This window comes from Asterias rubens, chromosome 13, assembly GCF_902459465.1.
Source record: "Asterias rubens chromosome 13, eAstRub1.3, whole genome shotgun sequence".
NCBI lineage: Eukaryota > Metazoa > Echinodermata > Asteroidea > Forcipulatida > Asteriidae > Asterias > Asterias rubens.
In genome coordinates, this window is record NC_047074.1 from 6,845,972 (window position 1) to 6,867,718 (window position 21,747).

Below are 21,747 nucleotides of genomic sequence, written 5' to 3' on the forward strand. Positions count from 1 at the left end.
CAATAGCCAATTACTCTTTAGTTTAACACTATGGCAAGGCGTGCTTGGCACGAAAAATACCTAATTATACGCTTGCCAAATGTTAAATCAGCTGTGTCTATTTTCCCACCTTTTGGGTAGTCTTGGTGCAAGACGTTTTTCGTTTTCCTTCCGCGCACAGCATGGCCAAAATATCACCAAACCGCCAGTACAATAACCTGACTTTTTAGCCCACTCACACGCCCGCGAGAACGCGGGGGTTTGAGTGGGCTAAGTCAGGTGAGTGTTGATGAGCGCGGGCGATGCGGGAGCTGTTGGCGAGTTGGAAAACGAGAAACGCCTTGCACCAAGACTACCAATTGGGTAGAGAAACTCTCAACATTAATGTATTACCTTGTTGAGTTGGAAAACAACAATACTCCTTCGTGACGTCATGAATGCTTAGGGAACACCGCAACTCCCATTGATAATGAAAGCACACGGGAAAGGGTGCAATGTTGTTAAAGAAAGAAAAAACGAAACTAACAATGTTGCATTCTGAGGGTATATCCCTTCTACACCATTGATTACAAATATTAACCAAATGTAAGGAATTAAAAATGTTTATCTCAACATAAATCTAGGCAAAGTTATCAAAATAACAAGATACAATAAAATTAACCAATATGATAGTTTCTTATTTCACTTCTTGTTGAGGAAACAGCAAGAAAACAAAGAAAGTTTTAACAATATTTTCAACAAAATCGTACCTATTTACGTTTAGCGCATTGACAGTGGGCAACAACCCGATATCTCACTGAAACATTCAGAAAAATGGACGCAGGGAAATTGTTTGAATCTTCAAAAGTCGCCTTTGAGTGATCTTTGGTTTTCAAGTATTTCAAAATAGTGTTCGTGATTATTTCTAATTAACGGGGATATAAATCATTTCGCACGGTGCTTCCTACTATAGGATATAGGATAAAAAATTTAAATAAAAAGAGAAGCTAAATTAATATCATTGAAAAAAGTCATTCATGGGACTCACTTTGCCAGCATTCCATTGTGAGTCCCGTTTACCACACGCCGAATGAGATGTTGCTGTCTCTCAGAAAATCTATGCGGTTGATATTGTGTAAATACGAAACCACAACGAAAATGTTGACGTGGAACCAGACTAACATTTTAAAAAGTAGTCATTGCACGCACGCTAAGGCTTTCAAAATACCGCCACCGAAAATACACAAATTCAAAACAAAAAACTCCACCAAAAACAGTGGCCGGGAAAAAAAGTCACCGACTAATAGATGTCCTATGAAAGGCACCAACTTTGACTTATAGCTATAAAGTTTCTTTGCTTCTATATAGTTCTTTTGTCAGATACTAACAATCAAGTGTGTTAAAGATTAAACAATTCTCGGCTTAAATAATATGCAAACCCTAAACATTTCACCAAAAGCCAACCCCGTCGTCAACTATAATGTACACTTACTAAACTCAAATATTACAGTATACCCATGACTTTGTTAAAGGCACTGGACACATTTGGTAATTTTCAATAACCAGTATTCTCACTTGGTGTATCCCAACATATGCATAAAATAACAATTTGGACTCAGCTGGTCATTGAAGTTGCAAGAAAATGATGAAAGAAAAAACACCATTTTGTATAAAATAAGTGTGCTTTCAGATGGGAATACAAGGCCTCTGGCTAGAAGTTTTATTTTATTTTAGTGAGAATTTACCCTCTCTCAAAAACTAAATTACTTCAGAGGGAGTCGTTTCTCACAATGTTATATCAACAGCTCTCCGTTTGCTTACCAAGGAAGGTTTTATGCTAATATTTTGAGTAATTACCAAACGTGTACAGTGCGTTTAAAACGTAGCCAAAACACGAGTGCAAATGCTGAAATTGACTATACATGTATTTACATTATACTAAATGCCTATCGGGTTGTACGTGCATTATAAAACAACGGATGATATAGCCCCTTACTCCATGTTGGTGCATCTTTGGGGTTTTAATGCAATAGTAAAGAAAGTGAGTCATTGGGTGCGTTTGATTAGCTTCCCCGGGTCGACCCCGATCTGCCCCCGGTACGTTTGGGCTGACCCGGGTCAGCCCCAAGTGCCCTGGAACGGGTCACTTAGGGCGACACAGGGAAGCTAATCGAACGTGCCCATTGTTTATTGAAAAGTGCTAATTGATGGAAATCCCTGAATAACATCTGTATTTAAGAACATGACCAAGCGATAGGCAGACTCTGACTTTCAACATTTCAACAGTGAATTTTAGGAAAGTTTAATGAGACCAAAATGAGTACTATCTGGATGCAGGTTTATGACCCGATTAGCGTATGACACCCTGATCCCCACCTTGTCACCATTGTTGATTTGTACAACACCCCCAATGTAGCATGTGTTGAACTTACGATCCCGATCCACTGTACATTCTGTGCAGCTGAATCGCTTCTGCTCTCCAATGTACAGACTATGTCCCATAAACACACTAGGGTCGTAGTACAACATCTACAACAAACAAAACAACATAACATACACATAATTGATACCAATGCTAATGTGTGTTATTTGTATATAGAAATGAGGCCTCGAATCAAAATGCGTTAGATTATACGTCCAAACAAACTAGAAAGTTGAATAATATAGACACAACGTTAAAGACGTTGGACACTATTGGTTATTGCCAAGACCAGTCTTCTCACTCAACATTTTATGCACAAAATAACAAACCTGTGAAAGAAAGAAAAACACCCTGGTCACACGAAGTTGTGTGCTTTCAGATGTTTGATTTCGAAACCTGAAAATCGAATTCTGAGGTCTCGAAATCAAACTCGTGGAAAATTACTTCTTTCTCGAAAACTACGTCACTTCAGAGGGAGCCGTTTATCACAATATTTTATATTATCAACCTCTCCCCATTTAAAACTCGTTACCAAGTAAGGTTTTATACTAACAATTTTTTGAGTTATTACCAATAGTGTCCAGTCCATTTTTAATAAAAGGAAAAGCTGAGTTTGATCGGAAATCCAGAGGTCAAGTCAAGGTAGCCCACCGTGGGATGATGTAACGTCAAGGGTCTGTAAAACCACTAGCCCACCCTGTGGGAATGATGTCCCCCACCGCTATAGTATTTGTATAAATCACAATTGTTTTGTTAGAAAACTTTTGTAATTTCATCGTATGGCTTTTCACACTACATCCATTTCGAACCGCGTTGAAACCTGGTCCTCTCCGGTTCAGCCTCGCTTCTTTCGACACGGATCAGAGATACGCAACATTCACACTGGGTCCAATTTCACAGCGCTGCTTAGCGGCCGATTTTGTGCTTACTGTGCAATTTCTATTTCATAGCGCTGCTAACCATAAGCACACGAAAAGGCATGCTAACCTTCCGGTGCTTACCGCACGAAAATAAATGACATCACAATGCAAATCCACGGTAAACACGCAATATGGCCGCCCAATTGTTCTGCTAACCTGTGAAATACGCTAAGGCTTAAGCATATTTTTCACCGTTAAGCAGCGCTATGAAAGTTGGCCCAGGGTCCAATTTCATAGCGCTGCTAAGCACACAAATTTGCTAAGCATGTAATGTCTTCCTTGATAAAAACAGGATAACCAACCATAATTATTTCCATTTTTTGCATATTGCTTGTTGCTTGTATTCAACTGTTGTTTGTTTATCCTCAAAACCACGTAGAAATTTGGTTAGTAATTTTGTTTTTATCGAGGCCAAAATTTCATGCTAAGCACATTTTAGTGCTTAGCGGCGCTATGAAATTGGGCCCAGGTCTTCACGTGAACCGGCTATGCGCCCGTATAACAATTAACGCCGAAAAATGCCATTTCGATCCGTATTGAGATTTTCAACCCTGGTCACTGCCTGGGTTGATTTCAGTCCGGCTAGAGCATGCGACCAAGATCGGAGGCGGATTTAATTTGTTACCGTGTGAAAGGGGGGAACAAAATCTCTGGTTCGGAACCGGTTCAAACCCTGAGATTTTGGACAGTGTGAAAAGGCCTTATGATAAGTTCAAAATGTTACAAGAGAGCCCAACTAAAAGGCTCCGTTTAACGGTTGGACCATTCACTGTGGAGGTATGTATATGATTTCCTACCTGGCTGTAAACATAGTAGATTCCCCCCTCTGTTACAGTCACGTTGCCTGTTTGACCCAGGATAAATCGTGACCTTACATCTGAATCCATCCAATCAGCATACTTCCAGTAGGGAACCCATCCACCTTAAACAATCAAGTTAAGAAACATCACAATACAAATCATGTTGGCAACATTAACAACTAGCAGGGCGCTATAGAGGTGCGTTGCTCCCCAGAACAAGGTTCTGCAAATTTATTCTACCATTTTGACGGATGAAGCTATAACACTTTTAACTAAAAACGAAGCCCCTTTTTATAAAGTTGACTGTTGTGATTGATTTAAATCACATTTGCTGTTTGATTTTTCTCAGTATTCTACTACAAAAGAGGTTTATTTTGAGAGTATGGTTAGATTACGCAAATTACTGAGGTTGAGCGAGCTCACGTGCCGTGGAATTTGCGCTGTGTACGGCGTGGGGTCTGGCTGAGCCAAGGGAGACCGCGAAGTTGTCTACTCTAGCTGACAGCTACCCCCTTCTCAAATCAAATCATTTGAGGGTGAAAATAAAGGGATTCGCAGCTTCTTCTGAAGATTTTCACTGAAAAAATTGCAGCAAAATCATTACAATGAGATCTATGTAAAACCACAGTTTCCGTGAACAAACACATGACATCGTGTAAACATTCTCGTAGAATTTCCTAGTTGGTGGAACTGTGTTTATCCTTAACTGACGTTGTTCAGCCACCAGTCCCCCTTGGCACAGCCCGACTTCACGCCGTGCACAGCGCCAAATCCACGGCGCGTGAGCTCGCTCAAACCTCGGTAATTAATACGTATAGTCTATAACCATAATACTCTCATATCAAAAGAAACCCCTTTTGAAGTAGATTACTGGGAACATCAATCATCAAATGTGATTTAAATCAATGTCACAACATTCAACTGTATAAAAGGGCTTCGTTTTTAGTTAAAAGTGTTATTTATCGAAAATGCAGCCGATTATGGTCCATCGGTACGAGTCTTCCCATGTCTTTACTGTGTAGCTTTGTTTTTCTATACTCATTACAGGTACAGTGATCGAATGTAAACATTGGTAGCGCAATCGGTTTGTTATAAGATAAAAAAAAGACGTTTTCAATGTGCTTTTAAAGCTTCCGAAGTTTGCTTTTTTGGGGGGTAAAATGACAAGAAATTCATTTAGATTGCAAGGAAGTGGGCACAGGGGCGTACATTATACAAGTTATCAATTGTTGAAAAGGGGTTGAGCAGAGGTCATCAATGATTTGAAATAGAGCCAGATGTTTGTCGAGTGATTTGATCCATGGGGGGATGAAGGAAGGAAAACATATATTTACTGTTTAAAGGGAACGTACACTATTGATAATTGTCAAAGACCAGTCTTCTCACTTGGTGTATCACAACATAAGCATAAAATAACAAGCCTGTGAAAATGTGAGCTAAATTGGTCATCAAAGTTGCGAGAAAATTATGAGAGAAAAAACACCCTTGTTGGACGAATTTGTGTGCTTTCAGATAGGAATAAAAGACTTCTAGCTAGAAGGCTTTTATTATTTTAGTGAGAAATTACCTCTTTCTCAAAAACTACGTTTTTTTTTAGAGGGAGCCATTTCTCACAATGTTTTATAATATCAACAGCTCTCCAATGTTTGTTACCAAGTCAGTTTTTAAGTTAATAATTGTTTTGAGTAATTACCAAAAATGTACCTTCCCTTTAATCAAAGTCAACAACATGTTGGTCTTTGACAAAATGGACCCCTTATTCCTAAAAAAGAAGAAGAAAAAAAAGGAACCCAACTCAAAAAGCGTAATATAATCGATGCTAAGATTGGGGTTAGGGGTTGGGTTTGGGTTAGGGTTAGGTTAGGTGTATTAAAGGGAGGGCTATAATGGCTAGGGTAGAAACAAGAACATGCACTAGGTTTGTCGGAACACATGTCGGACGTTACATGTAACCGTATATGTCCACACAACAAATTTCACGCCGATTACGTGAATGTGTTGCGTAGATAGAAAATCATACAGTCATATCAGGGTTTGTTTCAATCTTCAGAAGCAAGTGTGCATTGTGTTACTATACACGGTCCTCAATCACGTCTGCGAAACAGAACCATGCACGCTGATCATTGCGAAAACAGAACCACACACACACACACACACCAAACTACATTACTGTATACTCTCCTCAAACTTGGCCATGCTCCAGCTTTAACATTGCCTTGCGTGATTAGGGGGATTCCCAAAATGGTAAATTTGTATGCAATACGATAACGTACCTGGATATGACACAATGCACTGCACAAACAACAAGTTATTTATAGTACATTGGACACTGTTGTCACACAAAATGCTTATCAGTAAAATCCTTGGGCAGAATGTTTTTCTGATGAGGTTTGACTATACGCACATCATCACCAGACTGTGTCATTGCTTTTATATGAACGTAGTTTTACGATCAATAGCAGAACCTGTTGCTCTATTGTGACTCAATTGCAGAAACTGTTGCTCTATTGTGACTCAATTGCAGAAATTGCTGCTCAATTATGACTCAATTGCAGAAATTGCTGCTCTATTGTGACTCAATTGGCCGACCGTGTTTGTCGACAGGGTAAAACGAAAACGACGCAATTTTGAGGCATATTTGTGTAGATCATTGTATTCTACTTTTACAACATCTTTCTAACAAACGGTTACATAGCGCTTTTCAAAGACAACAAGTTTGAACCAACATTGAAAGGGGGCAGGAAGGCCCAACAAGTTGGAACCAACATTGAAATGGTGCAGGAGGGCCACACGAGTTGGAAGCAACATTGAAAGGGGCAGGAGGGCCGTACGAGTTGAAACCAACATTGAAAGGGGGCAGGAGGGCCACACGAGTTGGAACCAACATTGAAAGGGGACAGGGGCCAAACGAGATATGGCCGGGATTATAGATTGCTAGTGTGTCAGACACTGAGAGATGATGTATATTCGTAAGTGGGCAGACAACATTTTCGAAAAAAATACATACAACACCGCAACAGCACCCAAACCAACAAAAAGAAACACTTTTATGCAGAAGCTATACCCTGCATCAGTGATGAATTTATAAATTCTGCCACAAACTGAAAATTATAAATTCTGAAAAATAAAAGCTACATACCATCGAAATCACTTAAGTCGACATATCCCCTGTTTATTGGATCCCACCCTAAAATGAATAGAAAGACAATAATTCAGTCAATGTCCAATGCCCCTCACATGTCAGATCCCTCCATGGGGGGTTTGAGCAGTTAACCCGAAAACTTGGATAGGACAGTTACTTCTCTATAGTGTAATTAATTGTTTAAAACAAAGAAAATGTGGTTAAACGATACGTGGGAAGTTTAAAATTTGAAAGTCAATGTTCAATGTTTCCCATAGGTTTATTTATTAATTTGTTGTATGTATTCAAATACACATCCAACGGCACTAGCGCCGAAAGAACGATGTTGAGTGGGAATGTTCTGTTTTAGACATTGGAGGGAAACCCCCCAAAAGGGGAAACCTATTCAATTAGTTAAGGATTGAGAACCCAATCCCAAAGCAAGGCTTTGGTCTGAAGTGGGATTCGAAGTGGAGTCCACAGAGGTAAACATTATAGGGAAATACACCACTGAGACGACCTGATCCCCAATAGTCCTTTATGGATCGAGATAAATTGAAAATTGTTTGATCAATTTGCATTGAATCTTACATTATATCAACTGGTCCAAATACTCAAAACACTTTTTAGCATAAAAACTTGGTAAAGAGCAATGGTATAAGAGACAAAATTGTGAGAAACGGCTCCCTCTGAAGTAAGGTTTAAACCTTTTGAGAAAGAAGTAATTTCTCACTCACATAATCATTGTTAAGAGACTTCAGGCCTGAAGCCTTCCTAAAAGTACATACATTTTTTGCAACAAGGGTTTTTTGCACTATTCTCTTGCAACTTTTATGACAAATTGAGTCCAACCAGTGATAAATACTGCGCTTTGACAAAAAGTGCCCGGTGCCTGTGATAATATCGTGTGGTTGTGTATATAGAATGACAATAATTATTCAACTACAGTATTTGCCCCTTACCCATCAACATATTATTTCAAACCACTTTTCATGCAACTTTCATTGTCTGACAACAGTTAATGTAATCAAAACTTGCTGTTTATGCACTATAAGGTGGCAACCAATGATGTAGTCTTTCGTCAAGGCCCTCGTGGCTAGGACAAAGTTGTTTCGACATGCGCAGCGAAACCTCTCGAACGTATGGTTTGAAGTCCCTCTCACTGCGCGGCTACACAGCTGTCTACGCCACGAAGGCCTCGATGGAAGGCTACCAAATGATAACAACCAATAGTATTAGCATACATGCGCTGTTTGTTTATTGTTGACTAACATTTAGAGAGATTTGATTTCTCACAATAATTTGTCTGACAAGCTTTCAAAATAGAAACAGTTCTTGAAACAAATGTGAATCAAATGTCAGAATTTATGAATTTGAATTATTGATCAAACTTTTGATACATTGCAAAATTAATTATGACCAATATTTGTTCTTACCAATCCCGGTCATATCTATTTGCCCCCCCCCCCCGCCCCATTCAATGTAGGTGCTGATTGCACGGTCTTCTGCATTCCAGTCAACATTTGGGAGCTTTCGTTTTCGACGACGGATATTCCTGCGACGGTAGGTAGTTTACAGCCAAACGTTGTCGTTTTCAGCACAACGCAGATTCATCCCATGTACCGTCGTAAGAAATTGAGGGCGACCGTTCTGCATGCGCAGATGACGCCAAACGTCACCATTACCGTCGCAGAACCACCCGTCGTCCAAATTGGGGGGACGGGGGTCGGGGAGAGAATGATTTGTCAGTGAGAAGTGTATGTGGAATGGTTTTTTATAATGTTAGGAACGGGTGGCCTAAGCACTTTGGCCGGGATTGTGGATCTCTATAACCCCTTCCCAATGCGCTATACAAGAATTAGCTATTAGTATTATTAATATTATTATTATTTTGTATATTGATCTATAAACATGATGATTTGATACAAACTTACTTTCCACGATTGCAGGGGATTCAACATCTCCTTCAAAATGAGCAGAGAGTATCACTGAGTATTGATGGGGCTAAAGGGTTTTAAACATTATACAATAGTTACCATTAGACATATAGAAACTGTGTGTCAGCACTAAGGTCATTCTACTAAAGACCGCGGCCAAAATACTAGATATGATTCACAATAAATGCCGTGCACACAGGAAAAGCACACCGAGAGGCATCGTCCACTATCATGTTATTAGAACAGGCGAAAAGGAAGCAATATACCACACTGATTGTTTGTATGCAGTTAAAGTCTCCTTGCATAAACCACGAAGTGTGTCATTTTAAAGGAACACATTGCCTTGGATCGGTCGGGTTGGTCTTTGAAAAACGTTTGAAACCATTTATTATGAAATGCAAAAAGTTGGACATGCACTGGTTTTCCTTTTACGCCGCGAAGAAACACGGTCGGCCATTGTGTGGAGTCAATTTTTGGCTCAATAAAATGGCCGACAGTGTGAGTTCGCGACGTTATAGAAAAAAACGTGCAATTTCGAGTGATACTTGTGTGGATCATTATATCCTTATACTTTTTATAAAAAAACATCTTTCTATGCATTTCATAACAAACGGTTTCAAATTCAAACGCTTTTCAAAGACCAACTCGTCCGATCCGAGGCAACGTGTTCCCTTTAAGACGTGCTCGAGTAAATCGGGTACCTAAATTTAAAAATAGTGTACGTATCCACTGCGCCTCAGATCAAGAATTATAAAATGACTTACTCTGATCATGTTCGCTGTTTTGTTTAAATAATGATGTGTATGTGAAACCAGCATTTTGACTCGATCGTCTAAAAGAATGAACTTAGGTGACACACGTTTTCAATCGACTTACTTTCACTAGTGTTGATGGTAGCATATCTGCCTCCCTCAAAGTGTGCCGCAAGTAACGCTGGCCATACAAGCTGTCCTGCGCCCTGTACACCAGGACACGAAAGCGAGTCAAGTTTCAACTTATCAGGCGCACAGTGGATACTTAAAGGCAGTGGACACTATTGGTAATTACTCAAAATATTTATTAGCATAAAACCTTACTTGGTAACAAGTAATGGGGAGAGGTTGGTAGTATAAAACATTGTGAGAAACGGCTCCCTCTGGTGTAGTTTCCGAGAAAGAAGTAATTTTCCACGATTTTGATTTCGAGACCCCAGATTTAGAATTTGAGGTCTCGAAATCAAGCATCTGAACGCACACAACTTCGCCTCACAGGGGTGTTTTTTCTTTCATTATTAGCTCGCAACTTCGACGACCGATTGAGCTCAAATTTATACACAGGTTTGTTATTTTATGCATATGTTGAGATACACCAAGTGAGAAGACTGGTCTTTGACAATTACCAATAGTGTCCAGTGTCTTTAAAGGTAGGATCATAGTTTGGTAGAGAACCCAGAACAGAAACCACGGTATTTACTAAAAAAAGAACTGCTTTAAAGATGGCAATGAAATCAAGCATCCTCCAAAATTATTTTGTTATAGAAGTTGATAACAAAAATAGCAAACAATTATTACAGATGCTATGTCAGATTTGTTGCCGATTTGACCCCAAAAATTTGATTTAAAATTCAATAGGTATTTTGATGGGGGTCGAGAAAGTTACAAGCTTTCATTTGAGCCATTGCTCGAAAAAGTCCGCCAATTATAAGTAGCAGTGAAATAAAGTGCTCAAAATTAGTTTTTGTCGGGATCCCGACAATATATCACGTCACCTATTCTTGATAAGAAACGTTTTAAATTTTTGTCATGGTTCCTGACCATTAAAAGTAAAAATTACACTTTTTTTCGTTAGAGCGGGTGATACTCTTTGAAATACCATTCACTCAAAAAAATATTTTTTTAATGTTTGGGGCCAAAAATCTGACATAGCATCTTTAACGTTTAATAGCATCTTTAACGAAGATCGCCCGCAGGCGACTTTAATTTCGAGGGTGTCCGTGTGAAGCGCTTAATACAGAGAGCGATGCGGTTGGTACCCGCTATCGAAAAGGCGTTACGGTGACGAAATTCAAACGCTGAACAAAACAAAATGAATCGCGAATATACAGGGTGCGTTCGATTAGCTTCCCTGTATCGACCCCGCGGTGCTCACTCGGGTGAGCCCCTGACAAGAGCAAATTGAACGACCCCTCACCCTCTCGTGGTGACGTCATGCGCCTCGGGCCAGCCCCAAGTGACCCGTTCCACAAGCAGTGCACTTTGACCCGGGTGAGCCCCTGGAATTAATTCAAAGCTATTCAAACGTACCGCGGCAGACCGGGGTCAACCCAGGAAAGCTAATCGAACGCACCCATGAGATCTGACTGCTGATTAGGATTCGAACTGCCGCTAGATAGCCACCATGCAATATCGGTGTTCTAGTTGGTAAGACACTGCTTTAAAATTGCAAAACTCCACCCGAGTAATATGCATGTGATTTTGTTCACAGAACTCGGCGGGAAAAGTACTGAGTAGCTTGTGTGTTTCTTCGTTTGTTTGTTTGTTTGTCTTATTTTCATTCATACATGAACATCCATTGTACATAAATAACAGTTTGTTGAACTCCAAACAATGGTTAATAAATGCAGTTGAACAAACACATAGTAAATGAATGGGGGTACCATCCAAAGGACTATGACCTTCTGTTATCGGAGCATCCCAAAAACTGCTGTCAACAAAAGTCATATTGTCACATAGCATTTCAATATACTAAAATAAATTTTAGTTAAGGAAAGGTATAACAATTGCAGGGTGGGGGCCAACATCATAAAGTAAAATTTATTTAATTTTTGTTTTGTTTTTTTGTGGAACATATCGTTTCGTTTTTTAGTTGAAAAAGTTCATACACTGTATGTAATGATTAAGGACGTAAACCAATTTATCATTCGGCTTTGAGATTAACTGAATCACCCTACACCATTACTCTGTGCTCGAGGCAAATCTGCTAGCTCTTTTTAGAGGCCAAGATAATCTAGCCTGAACACCTGATGCCACATTTCGAGGCTTGTGAAAAACGCCAGAGATCTGCTTTGAACCTACGCCAACCCCCGTACATAATCATCTTTGACACTACACTCACATATATTTTACATGGAAATTCGCAGTAAAATCCTACGTACATTGCACGACCGTAAGTGGTAGTTGCTAAACATCACCTGGGACTAGTCAAAACACAGATATAGAAAGTACGTCATTGCACAGCAATCTAATGCAATCTTCGTATTCAATGAAATCATTGCATGGTTCTGTAAGAACAATTCCTGTCTTTATCATTGCGGACGACAAAGACAAGTGACCAGTCTTGGTAGCTTTTGTATTAAATAACGCTAGAGGGCGCAACATCGACATGCTCGAAGGCTGGTTTGGAGGGACTGGGCAAGTCAATGAATCTTGATCGAAACCCAACCGTTAGTTTCGAGCAGAAGTTAGTGTGTTACAATCTCCAGTAATCCACCCTTTCATACTAAACTTCCTTTGTACTCCTATCGGTTCACAGCAACCAATTGTTTCTGAAATAGAAACTTGATTGACTATATTTTCCCCACTTTTTTTCTGGATCTTCCCATAATCCCTTTCCCCTCTTTTTTTTCTATAAATGGATAATGTATTTGTTTGTACTTGTTTATGCCTCTGCAGAAGGTCCAAGTTGGATCAAAAGCTAAGGCCATCTACCCTATTTATTATTATATTTTTCAATATAATATATATTTTTGAGGGGGTTTGCGTCAACAGTATGTGTAAAGTTGACAGGTATAGAGTTTGTTCTTAACTGTCTTGCTATATAATATTCTACTACCGCGTAGTCTCCTGCTGGCGATGACTAGAGAAAGCTATAGTCGGAACGTTGAGAGACCAATGCTTACTCCGCGATAGTGCAGTTGATACGCCTCTCTCAATACTTATGCATGACGTCATAATTCTTACCCAAAATGAGGCTATGGGCGCACGTCCCCTATCACTTGCAGTGGCCGCGCCCCATCGCCTCGTTTTGAGTTAGCATTGTGACGTACCTCATGCTTAATATTAAAAGAGGCGTATTGCGATCACAAAGCTAAAGTAGTAGTCCTAGCCAACTTGCGACCTTCCGCCTAGTAATTAAAACAAAAAACAGTTCTTTTCAGAACTGAGAAGTCTCCCGAGAAAAAGAAAAAACTACTCCGTGGTAGTAGAATACAGGTATGGTAGAATAAAGGAAGACAGTTCTCTAACCATGCTCTAACTAAGAACAAACTCTACCTGGCAAGTACATATTACCGCAAACCTCACCATGCAATGCATCAAATCCCATCGTGTACAAATTTCCTCTGAAAGCGCCCTCTTTTGAATCCTATTACTCGATCAAGCCCACGTTATAAACTAATATTATGGTGCAGCCATCTTAAATTTACCTCATTGATATAAATGTTACCAAAACCGAGGCTGGAAGAGCAAACTAGTCTGGTTCCTAACTGAAAGGTGATTATTAGTATGCATTGTTGTTATTCGATACGAGGGACATGACCATATGGAGGCAGCATACTCATAGGGAGCTTTCGAGTCAGTACAGGATGAGCAAGGGGACGGTAATAAACTCGAAGCCTTAAACACACAACAGGGTGGATACGTGCACTTTACAAGTCCTAATATTTTTTTTTATATGTTTTTATATTATTATTAAGCGGGGGAGATGAGGCCACTTAGCATCAAGTTGCGTGTTTTACCTACTATCTCACGCGGTGCAATTCCAACCAAGCATGTACCCAGTCACCTGAACAAAGACGGAAGACGGTTGCAATCATTTTGACCAAATAGTTTACGTGTCTGTGTATGCTCGGTAAAAAAATGCTCCTCGAAATGACAATAATCTTCAACGCGGTTGTGCTCCCTACAACCGCTTAAGCACTGTGCTGTCAACAAAACTTATATGGCCACACAGCATTTCGTAGTATTTTCAATATACAAAAATATACAAAAATAAATTAAAGGTACATCAATAGCACATTCTAAATGATTATAACTCTAAACCATAAGTGTGACTAATTACTGCCTCGCTGATTGAAGAAATGAATAGCAATTGAATTGTTTTACTTATAAATTTTTCTCATTTCAACAGTTTTTACACACATCGGTGTAAGGGAAAAACCAGATAATGAGTTTTTCTTCCGGGTCCATTGGCATCCTATGGTGTGTACCGTATCAATCTACGGTTCCTGGCACTGTCACCGCTGCTGCCTCCAACCCAAATTAAAAAAGAGTGTATAGTTTGCTTACGAAAATCTACCCATTGTGTAGGCTCATTTTACAAAAATGTCACAATTTAGGATACCCCGGATGGACAGAAAGATTATTTTACGGTAGCGTGTATATATGATTCGTTTCTTTCTGTTTTTGTTTTGTTTCCAAGCAAAGAGATGTTCACCAGCTGCACACACCACCGCTGGTTTAGTTTGTATGGACATTTTTCAATAGGGACAATAGGCCCTCACTAGTCGGTACTTTGTTTTCATGGGTCCTCACTAGTCTTTTGTGTTTAAAACTAATCGGGATTGCTTCAATACAGGAACACCAGAAAGTACAACAGGTGTTCTCTAACGTAATGGGCAAACACGACTGCGCGTGTGTGGTGTTTCTTACCATCAACGACGTCACGGGGTCATTATACATCAATGTCATAGATTAAGCAGTTTTTGACTTCCGACTGATAAGCCGCGCAAAGAGGTGCATTTTTGCTTTCAATTCTGTATTACTAAAAATTAATACAAAAATGTTAAATTAAAAATAGTTAACCGGTATCTACGATGCCTACTCAACCATGCCAAGGTTATAATAAATAAATTATTAAGAGCATTTTAAACGAATTACACCCGGCTTTTTAAAAGCCGGGTGAAATTAATAGGTTTGTTCTGAGGATTAAAGGTTTGTTATAAGAAATGCTGTTTATAAACTATAAAAATGGGGAATTTTTCGTAACATTGCACACATTAAAAGCATGTCCACTTTGCAGCCTTAATAGAAGTTGCAAAAACTGTGGGTGTACAGCAGACTAGAAACGCTCGCGTGTGACGCAATGACTGACCTTGTTTAGCGTCACACGTGTGCGTGTCTGTTGCACTCCGAGATTTCGCTACTTCCGGCTCCGAAGTTTACTTCGTTCTTCGGATGGGACGTAAAGCCGTTGGTCCCATGTGGTGTGTAACGCATGTAAAAGAACCCAGCATTTATCGAAAAGAGAAGGGGGTTCGCCCCGGTGTTCCTGGCTGTGGCTGCTAAATGCGCCGTAGCACCTTGTAAACCCTTATTAATATAAGGTGCCAAACAATTGGGTCTCGGAATTCATCACTGCAATAACCTATCTTTCTGGAAGTGTGTATATACTCAGCGCCTTGAGTACCTTGTTTGGTAGACGGTGCGCTATATAAGACTTTGATATTATGAATAAGATGTGTTTGAATTACCTGTGTGCCCTGACGAGGAGTAGTTGAGTCAGTCGTGGTAGAGTGTTCACATTCCCCTGGAGGGCCTGCAAAGGCAATACGAAACCTCTCAAAATGAGCTTGTCACTATGACCAGCAATATACCTTTATCGCGGTGTGGTCATCTTGATTTTACTCCATTCCAGTTCATTGTAACCAAACCGAGGCTGGACGAAATAATAGTCTGGTTCCATGCGCTATGTTAGCATTTATTACTGTTATTGGAAACAGGGAACATGACCAAGATGGTGACAGCGTGGTAAATGTCTATTATATTGGAAGTTTTAATAGCGGTGCATCTTAGACCTATAGACCTTTATCACGGTGCCTCCATCGTGGTCATGTTCCTCGTATCGATAATGAATAACAATAATGAACGCTATTTTTCATTTTGAAAATAGGAACCAGACTCTTTTTCTTCCAGCGTCGGTTTGGTAACATTGACTTCAATGGTAGAAATTCAAGATGGCTGCACCGTGATAAAGGTCTACATGTATATGCTCATATCACAACAATTGATTATGAGTACGAGAAATTAGGATTTGAAAACAGTGGACACTATTGGTAATTTTCAAAGACTAGTCTTCACAGTTGGTGTATCTCAACATTTGCATATTAAAAATAACCAACCTGTGAAAATTTGAGCTCAATCGGTCAACGAAGTTGCGAGAAACAATAATGAAAGAAATAAAAACACCCTTGTCACACGAAGTTGTGTGCTTTCTGATGCTTGATTTCGAGACCTCAAATTCTAAACTTGAGGTCTCGAAATCAAATTCGTGGAAAATTACTTCTTTCTCGAAAACTATGTCACTTCAGAGGGAGCTGTTTCTCAACCTCTCCCCATTACACGTAATCAAGAAAGGTTTTATGATGATAATAATTTTGAGTAACTACCAATAGTATCCACTGCCTTTAAGTCCTCGACATTATTCCGAGCTTTCCCGACTTTTCATGACGAAGGTTTACTCGTAACACAAACATTGCCATTTTGGAGAAGTGAAAGGTGTATAATAACCAGTCACCAGTGTTACATTAGGATGATGTCAACATTTAACTTAATATAGTATGTTTTGTTTGTTTGAATGATCTTCCCATTCAGGGAACTCGGCAAACTCCCACAAAGGGATATAAACACCAAGCTGGCAACAGCCAATCTCTCTCATACAAACTTGATTATGAATTACACAAATCCAGAAATTGTGATTCAGTATCTAGACGACAATATTTATTCTAGTCATTGTGAAATCAGCGGTTAGCTTGGGGGATTCGAACCCACAACCTTGTGATTGCAAGTTCTGCAGTCTAACCACTTGATCACGGTGACTGTAGTATAAGATAAATGTAGTCGCAATAGGACCCGGCATTACGGTGTGTACGTTGTAGACCTATACCACGTACCTTGCTCTCCAACGCGACCTAAAGAAAAAAACACAATGATCAAATAACAGCTTCATAATAATATAAAGTATTCTATTCAGAAATTAAATCAGAAAGAATAACTTTATATCCCAGAATAGTGGCATAAACGCACTCCAGTGGCAAAATGCCCCTGGTTCTACTTTCTATTTATATCCTCAGCTATAATTAAAGGCAGTGGACACTTTTGGTAATAGTAATTACTAAAAATAATTATTAGCATAAAACCTTACTTGGTAACGAGCAATGGAGAGCAGCTGTTGATGGTATAAAATATTGTGACAAACGACTCCCTCTGAAGTAACGACGGTAGTTTTCGAGAAAGAAGTCATTTTTCACGAAATTGATTTCGAGACATCACAATTAGATTTTGAGGTCCCGCAAGCAAACATCTAAAAAGCACACAACTGCATGTGACAAGGGTGTTTTTTCTCCCATTATTATCTCTCAATTTCGACGACCAATTAAGCTCAAATTTCCACAGGTTTGTTTTTTTATGCATATGTTGAGATGTCCGGAGTGAGAAGAATGGTCTTTGACAATTACCAATAGTGTCCAGTCTTTAAAACCCATCTTGTCTATGATGACCCCCCCCCCCTATGATTGTATGTACTTTAGGCTTCTCACCCCTGTGACCTCGTTCTCCTTTTGCTCCCTTTTCCCCTCCAAAAGACGTACGTCCAGGCTCACCTTTTTTACCTTTCACAAATGAAACGAAACTACAATTAACACATTAAAGCACAATATTAAGAAATTTCTCATTAATATTGGAAAAACATTATATATTTGGTTTGCGGTAACACCATTGTCTGTATCTACTTGCCAGGTAGAGTTTGTTCTTAGAGAACTGTCTTTCTTTATTCTACTACCGCTGAGTAGATTAATCGGATGTTCGGGAGACTTCTCAGTTCTGAAAAGAACTGTCCTGCTTTTTAACTACTACCCTGGTGGAAGGTATAGAAAACTCGCTTGGGCTGAAAGATACACAAAAACTCGTGCATACCTTTGCATCTTTTGCATGCTTTTCGTCCTTCTGTAATACAAAGGAAATATCAGACAATAAAGGTACGTTTAATGTGTGATTACATAATGACAGAATACAAGAGAGTACGTTGAACAAAATGAGCAATTAAGCAAGCTAGACAACATACCTTTATCGCGTTGGTTACGGGTTGATCGGAAGGTCCGAAGATGAAAATCATCCTTTTCTTCTGATCTTGCTTTTTCCTGACAACATACAAGAACGATTATCAACACAACGAGGGTTTAAAGGCAGTGGACACTAATGGTAATTAGGGAGCTGTTGATAGTATAAAACTATGTGAGAAACGGCTCCCTCTGAAGTAATGCAGTTTTCGAGAAAGCAGTATTTTTCCACGAATTTGATTTCGAGACTTCTGACTTGATTTTGAGGTCTCGAAATCAAGCATCTGAAAGCACACAACTTGTGTGACAAGGGTGTTTTTTGTTCATTGTTATCTCGCAACTTCGACGACCAAATTGAGCTCAAATTTTCACAGGTTTGTTATTTTATGCATATGTTGAGATACACCAAGTGAAAAGAATGGTCGTTGACAATTACCAACAGTAATGCGCTATGGTACTAATTCTACCTCCATCATACTACCGTGCGCAACTTACCTCCGTGACTCTGTCGCCTTCTATGAAGGCACCATCATCACCCTTAGCCTTTCTGTCTCCAAAGACCTCTGCATCAAGTGCTCCTTGATTTACGGAGTTTGGAGGCAAATCACTGGTAGATAGCCTTCTGGCAACATGATCACCGTCAGTCTTCATTGGATTGTGTTCCTTTTTATTCAACTTCCATTGTATATTCTCCAGCACCAGATGCAGGTTTCTGTTCTGTATTTCAAGAATGCTAATTCTTGATTCCTGAGCTCTCAGGACTGAATGTAAACTACTGATTTCGCTTGATGACTGGTTTACAATTACGATCATGCCGACTAGTCCACAGCTCACCAAGCAGGCGACGACTAAGCCTAATTGCCAACTTCGTTGCTCCTGCATGGTTGGCGGACTGCAACCTTTGTTTTACTTTTCCAGAGCAATATGATCTTTCATGACATTTAGAAGATGGGTCCCTCAAGTGATTAGTCCTAAATATACTGCGCACATTTCAGTGAGAAATGAGCAACCGGTGCATGCAGATTTCTACCTCAGCCGTTGGCGGCAAACAAACCAGGTAGGGATTTCCCGGTGCTGGATTCACCGAACAAACATATAGCCAGAACTTTGGATAGTTATTTTATTATTCCGATGCAGGGGCCATTGCTGCAAGTTACTTTAATAAACTGTATTGATATCAATAACAATACAACTGGGCGGAGTTTGAAATGTGTCCCCGTAAATGGCACCGCCAGTCCACGAAGTTTTGGCCCCTCTATGCAAATTGACAAGTATTGCAGTCGCGACAGTAATATGATCTTGCATATGACTAGCGATAAGGTCCTTGCACACAGCAGCCGGGGTTCAGGGAAATTCAGGTTGACTTCGTTTGTATAATGGTACCAGGAAGCTACCTGTTATTGCAGACTATGGGACAATCAGACACCAATTGGACGTGCGTCCCTGGATGCGTATTCAACCTTAACCTTCCATTTCCAACTAAAGTTCCTTACCAATAATTTGGGCTGTGCTGGTTCACCACGGGCAGGAGACGCTGGAATGCTTAAAGGAACACGTTGCCGTGTATCGGACGAGTTGGTCTATAAAAAGCTTTTGTAACCGTTTTTTATAAAATGCATATGGTTGGAACGAAGTTTTAAAAGTAGAATACAATGATCCACACAAAATATTTGCCTCGAAATTGCGTGGTTTTCCTTTTACTGTGCAAACTAACACGGTCGGCCATTTATGGGAGTCAACAAATTTATGGGAGTCAACATTGCATTAGAGGGTACACGCGAAGACTAGTCTATGGAAACCACGGCCCCTTGGTTTAACGTGTGATGTTCCCCCATGTAAATGCGCACGCGAAGCCCCATTTTGTCACGCGACAATGTTTATAGGGTGCACAAATAAACTTCCATAGCATACAGTGAATGCTAAATATTTAAAAATACATGACAAGTACTTCAAAGTCTCCCAGCGTTTTACAGTAAAGGGAAAATAAGTCATTGGCTCTTGAACTTTAGTCCTTGGCCCGTCGAGTTATTTCCCCTCCAAGCCAAAACAACCCTACACCAGAGTGTATTTTCCAATCGTCCGAGTAGGTTCAAGTGCAAGTTCACAGCTCGTGAGAGCAGTAGTCTCGCGGGGCCTGTAGTCTCGCGAGAATACCACGGGAATCGCGGGGAGATTCGGAACGCTATCACCGCCAGACTTGTAAGGTACCGACTTAGAATCCATTAAACTTGTGGAAAAGTCGTTAAATGTCATAGCATTCCAACTCCCGCGGTATTCTCGCGAGACTACTGGCCCCGCGAGACTAGTGCGCTCACGACTACGGTCCCATTTAAGGGGGAGTAGAAGTCGGCAACCAGCAGTTCGCGCGAGAGCAGTGATCTCGCGAGAGCACCGCCACCCTTGACTATCTCACCGCGGCAGACCATTAACGACTTGTGCACAAGTCTAGGCATCCCTGCATAGGTCTGGCATTGCATTATTAGCGAGAGAAAAGAGTGTTGATAGCTCTGAGCTCTATGGTGCTGACCCACCGGCCGATCTGGCAGGGTCTTCCATCGCATTGGAATGTACCATGTTGCTGGAATTCAAGCTACCTTCTTCGGAGCTTCATAGTTTGTTTGTTTGTTAGTTGATTTAGATGTCCTCTCCGTCAATATTGAACTTGGCAAACTCCAACAAGGGGATATCGGATATAAACGCCAAGCTGTCAACACCAAATCTCTCTCATATAAACATTGGTTTCTAGTTTGTGCATAAAATGCTTCAAATAATAACGCGTCAAGAAAATGATTGTTCTACGACAATGACATGAACAATGTCGGTTTTTTTGTTTGAATGCTACCGGACTGCAGGTTTTGTTGAAAACGTGTCAGTTGAAAGCTCACCCCTTCTAATCAAACCCAATTTAGAAACTGTATTTAACCACCACTGGTTGATTTTTGATGGCATGACATACCCTAGCTTCCCGTTGTGCCCCTTACCACAATACATACTTGTTGTCTTGACTCGGTATTTCGCGTTATTTATTATCAATGAAACAATAACCGCAATGGCGCTGTCCAACATCAACTTTTAAAACCGAAAACCCCATTTCACATCTATAATTACTTAGTGCCTATCATATCGGGCACATAACATATCCTCGTCCGTCTAATTCAGCGCAAACCTACCTTGCTATCGATGTGCAACACCTCCCCTCCATGGTCCGCCTTCGTCAATGAATTAATGGACACTCCATGGAGCTACAGAAACTAAAGCACACTCGTCTACCTCATTCACCGCTTACCTACCTTGCTATCGTTGTGCAACCCCTCTCCTCCATGGTCCACCGTCGTCAATTATAGACACACCATGGAGATACAAGTACTAAAACATTCTTATGGTGTGCCGAGATTCTAGAACGTCCATCACTTGCAAAGAGAGGAAAGAAACGATCGCCGGCTATAGCTCTCTTCATATCATGGGTCTTAAAACATAACTAGATAGCGACTCGACTTGTCATAGAACCAACCATTGAACAAGTAGCAGCATTAGTAAAATAATATGAAAGAACTGAGT

The 21,747-nt window shown here is 40.1% G+C and overlaps 1 protein-coding gene across 13 annotated transcripts; it reads right to left on the bottom strand.

Annotated features, from left to right (window-relative positions):
• Positions 1 to 1,757: 1,757 nt before the first annotated feature.
• LOC117298882 (ectodysplasin-A-like) lies at positions 1,758 to 21,699 on the bottom strand. 13 transcript variants are annotated; one of them, XM_033782247.1, is made up of 11 exons: positions 21,480 to 21,699; positions 18,195 to 18,270; positions 18,047 to 18,076; positions 17,671 to 17,742; positions 17,026 to 17,043; positions 15,607 to 15,671; positions 10,035 to 10,116; positions 9,156 to 9,225; positions 7,240 to 7,287; positions 4,098 to 4,222; positions 1,758 to 2,487 (listed from the first exon to the last, which is right to left on the bottom strand). In XM_033782247.1, the coding sequence occupies exons 1-11, from the start codon at positions 21,509 to 21,511 to the stop codon at positions 2,251 to 2,253; spliced, it is 855 nt and encodes a 284-aa protein (XP_033638138.1). In that variant the 5' UTR covers positions 21,512 to 21,699; the 3' UTR covers positions 1,758 to 2,250. The 13 variants fall into 13 exon arrangements, with proteins under 13 accessions (XP_033638138.1, XP_033638142.1, XP_033638140.1 ...); XM_033782251.1 differs by lacking the exon at positions 21,480 to 21,699 and adding an exon at positions 18,685 to 18,773; XM_033782249.1 differs by lacking the exon at positions 18,047 to 18,076.
• Between the last annotated feature and the right edge of the window lie 48 nt (positions 21,700 to 21,747).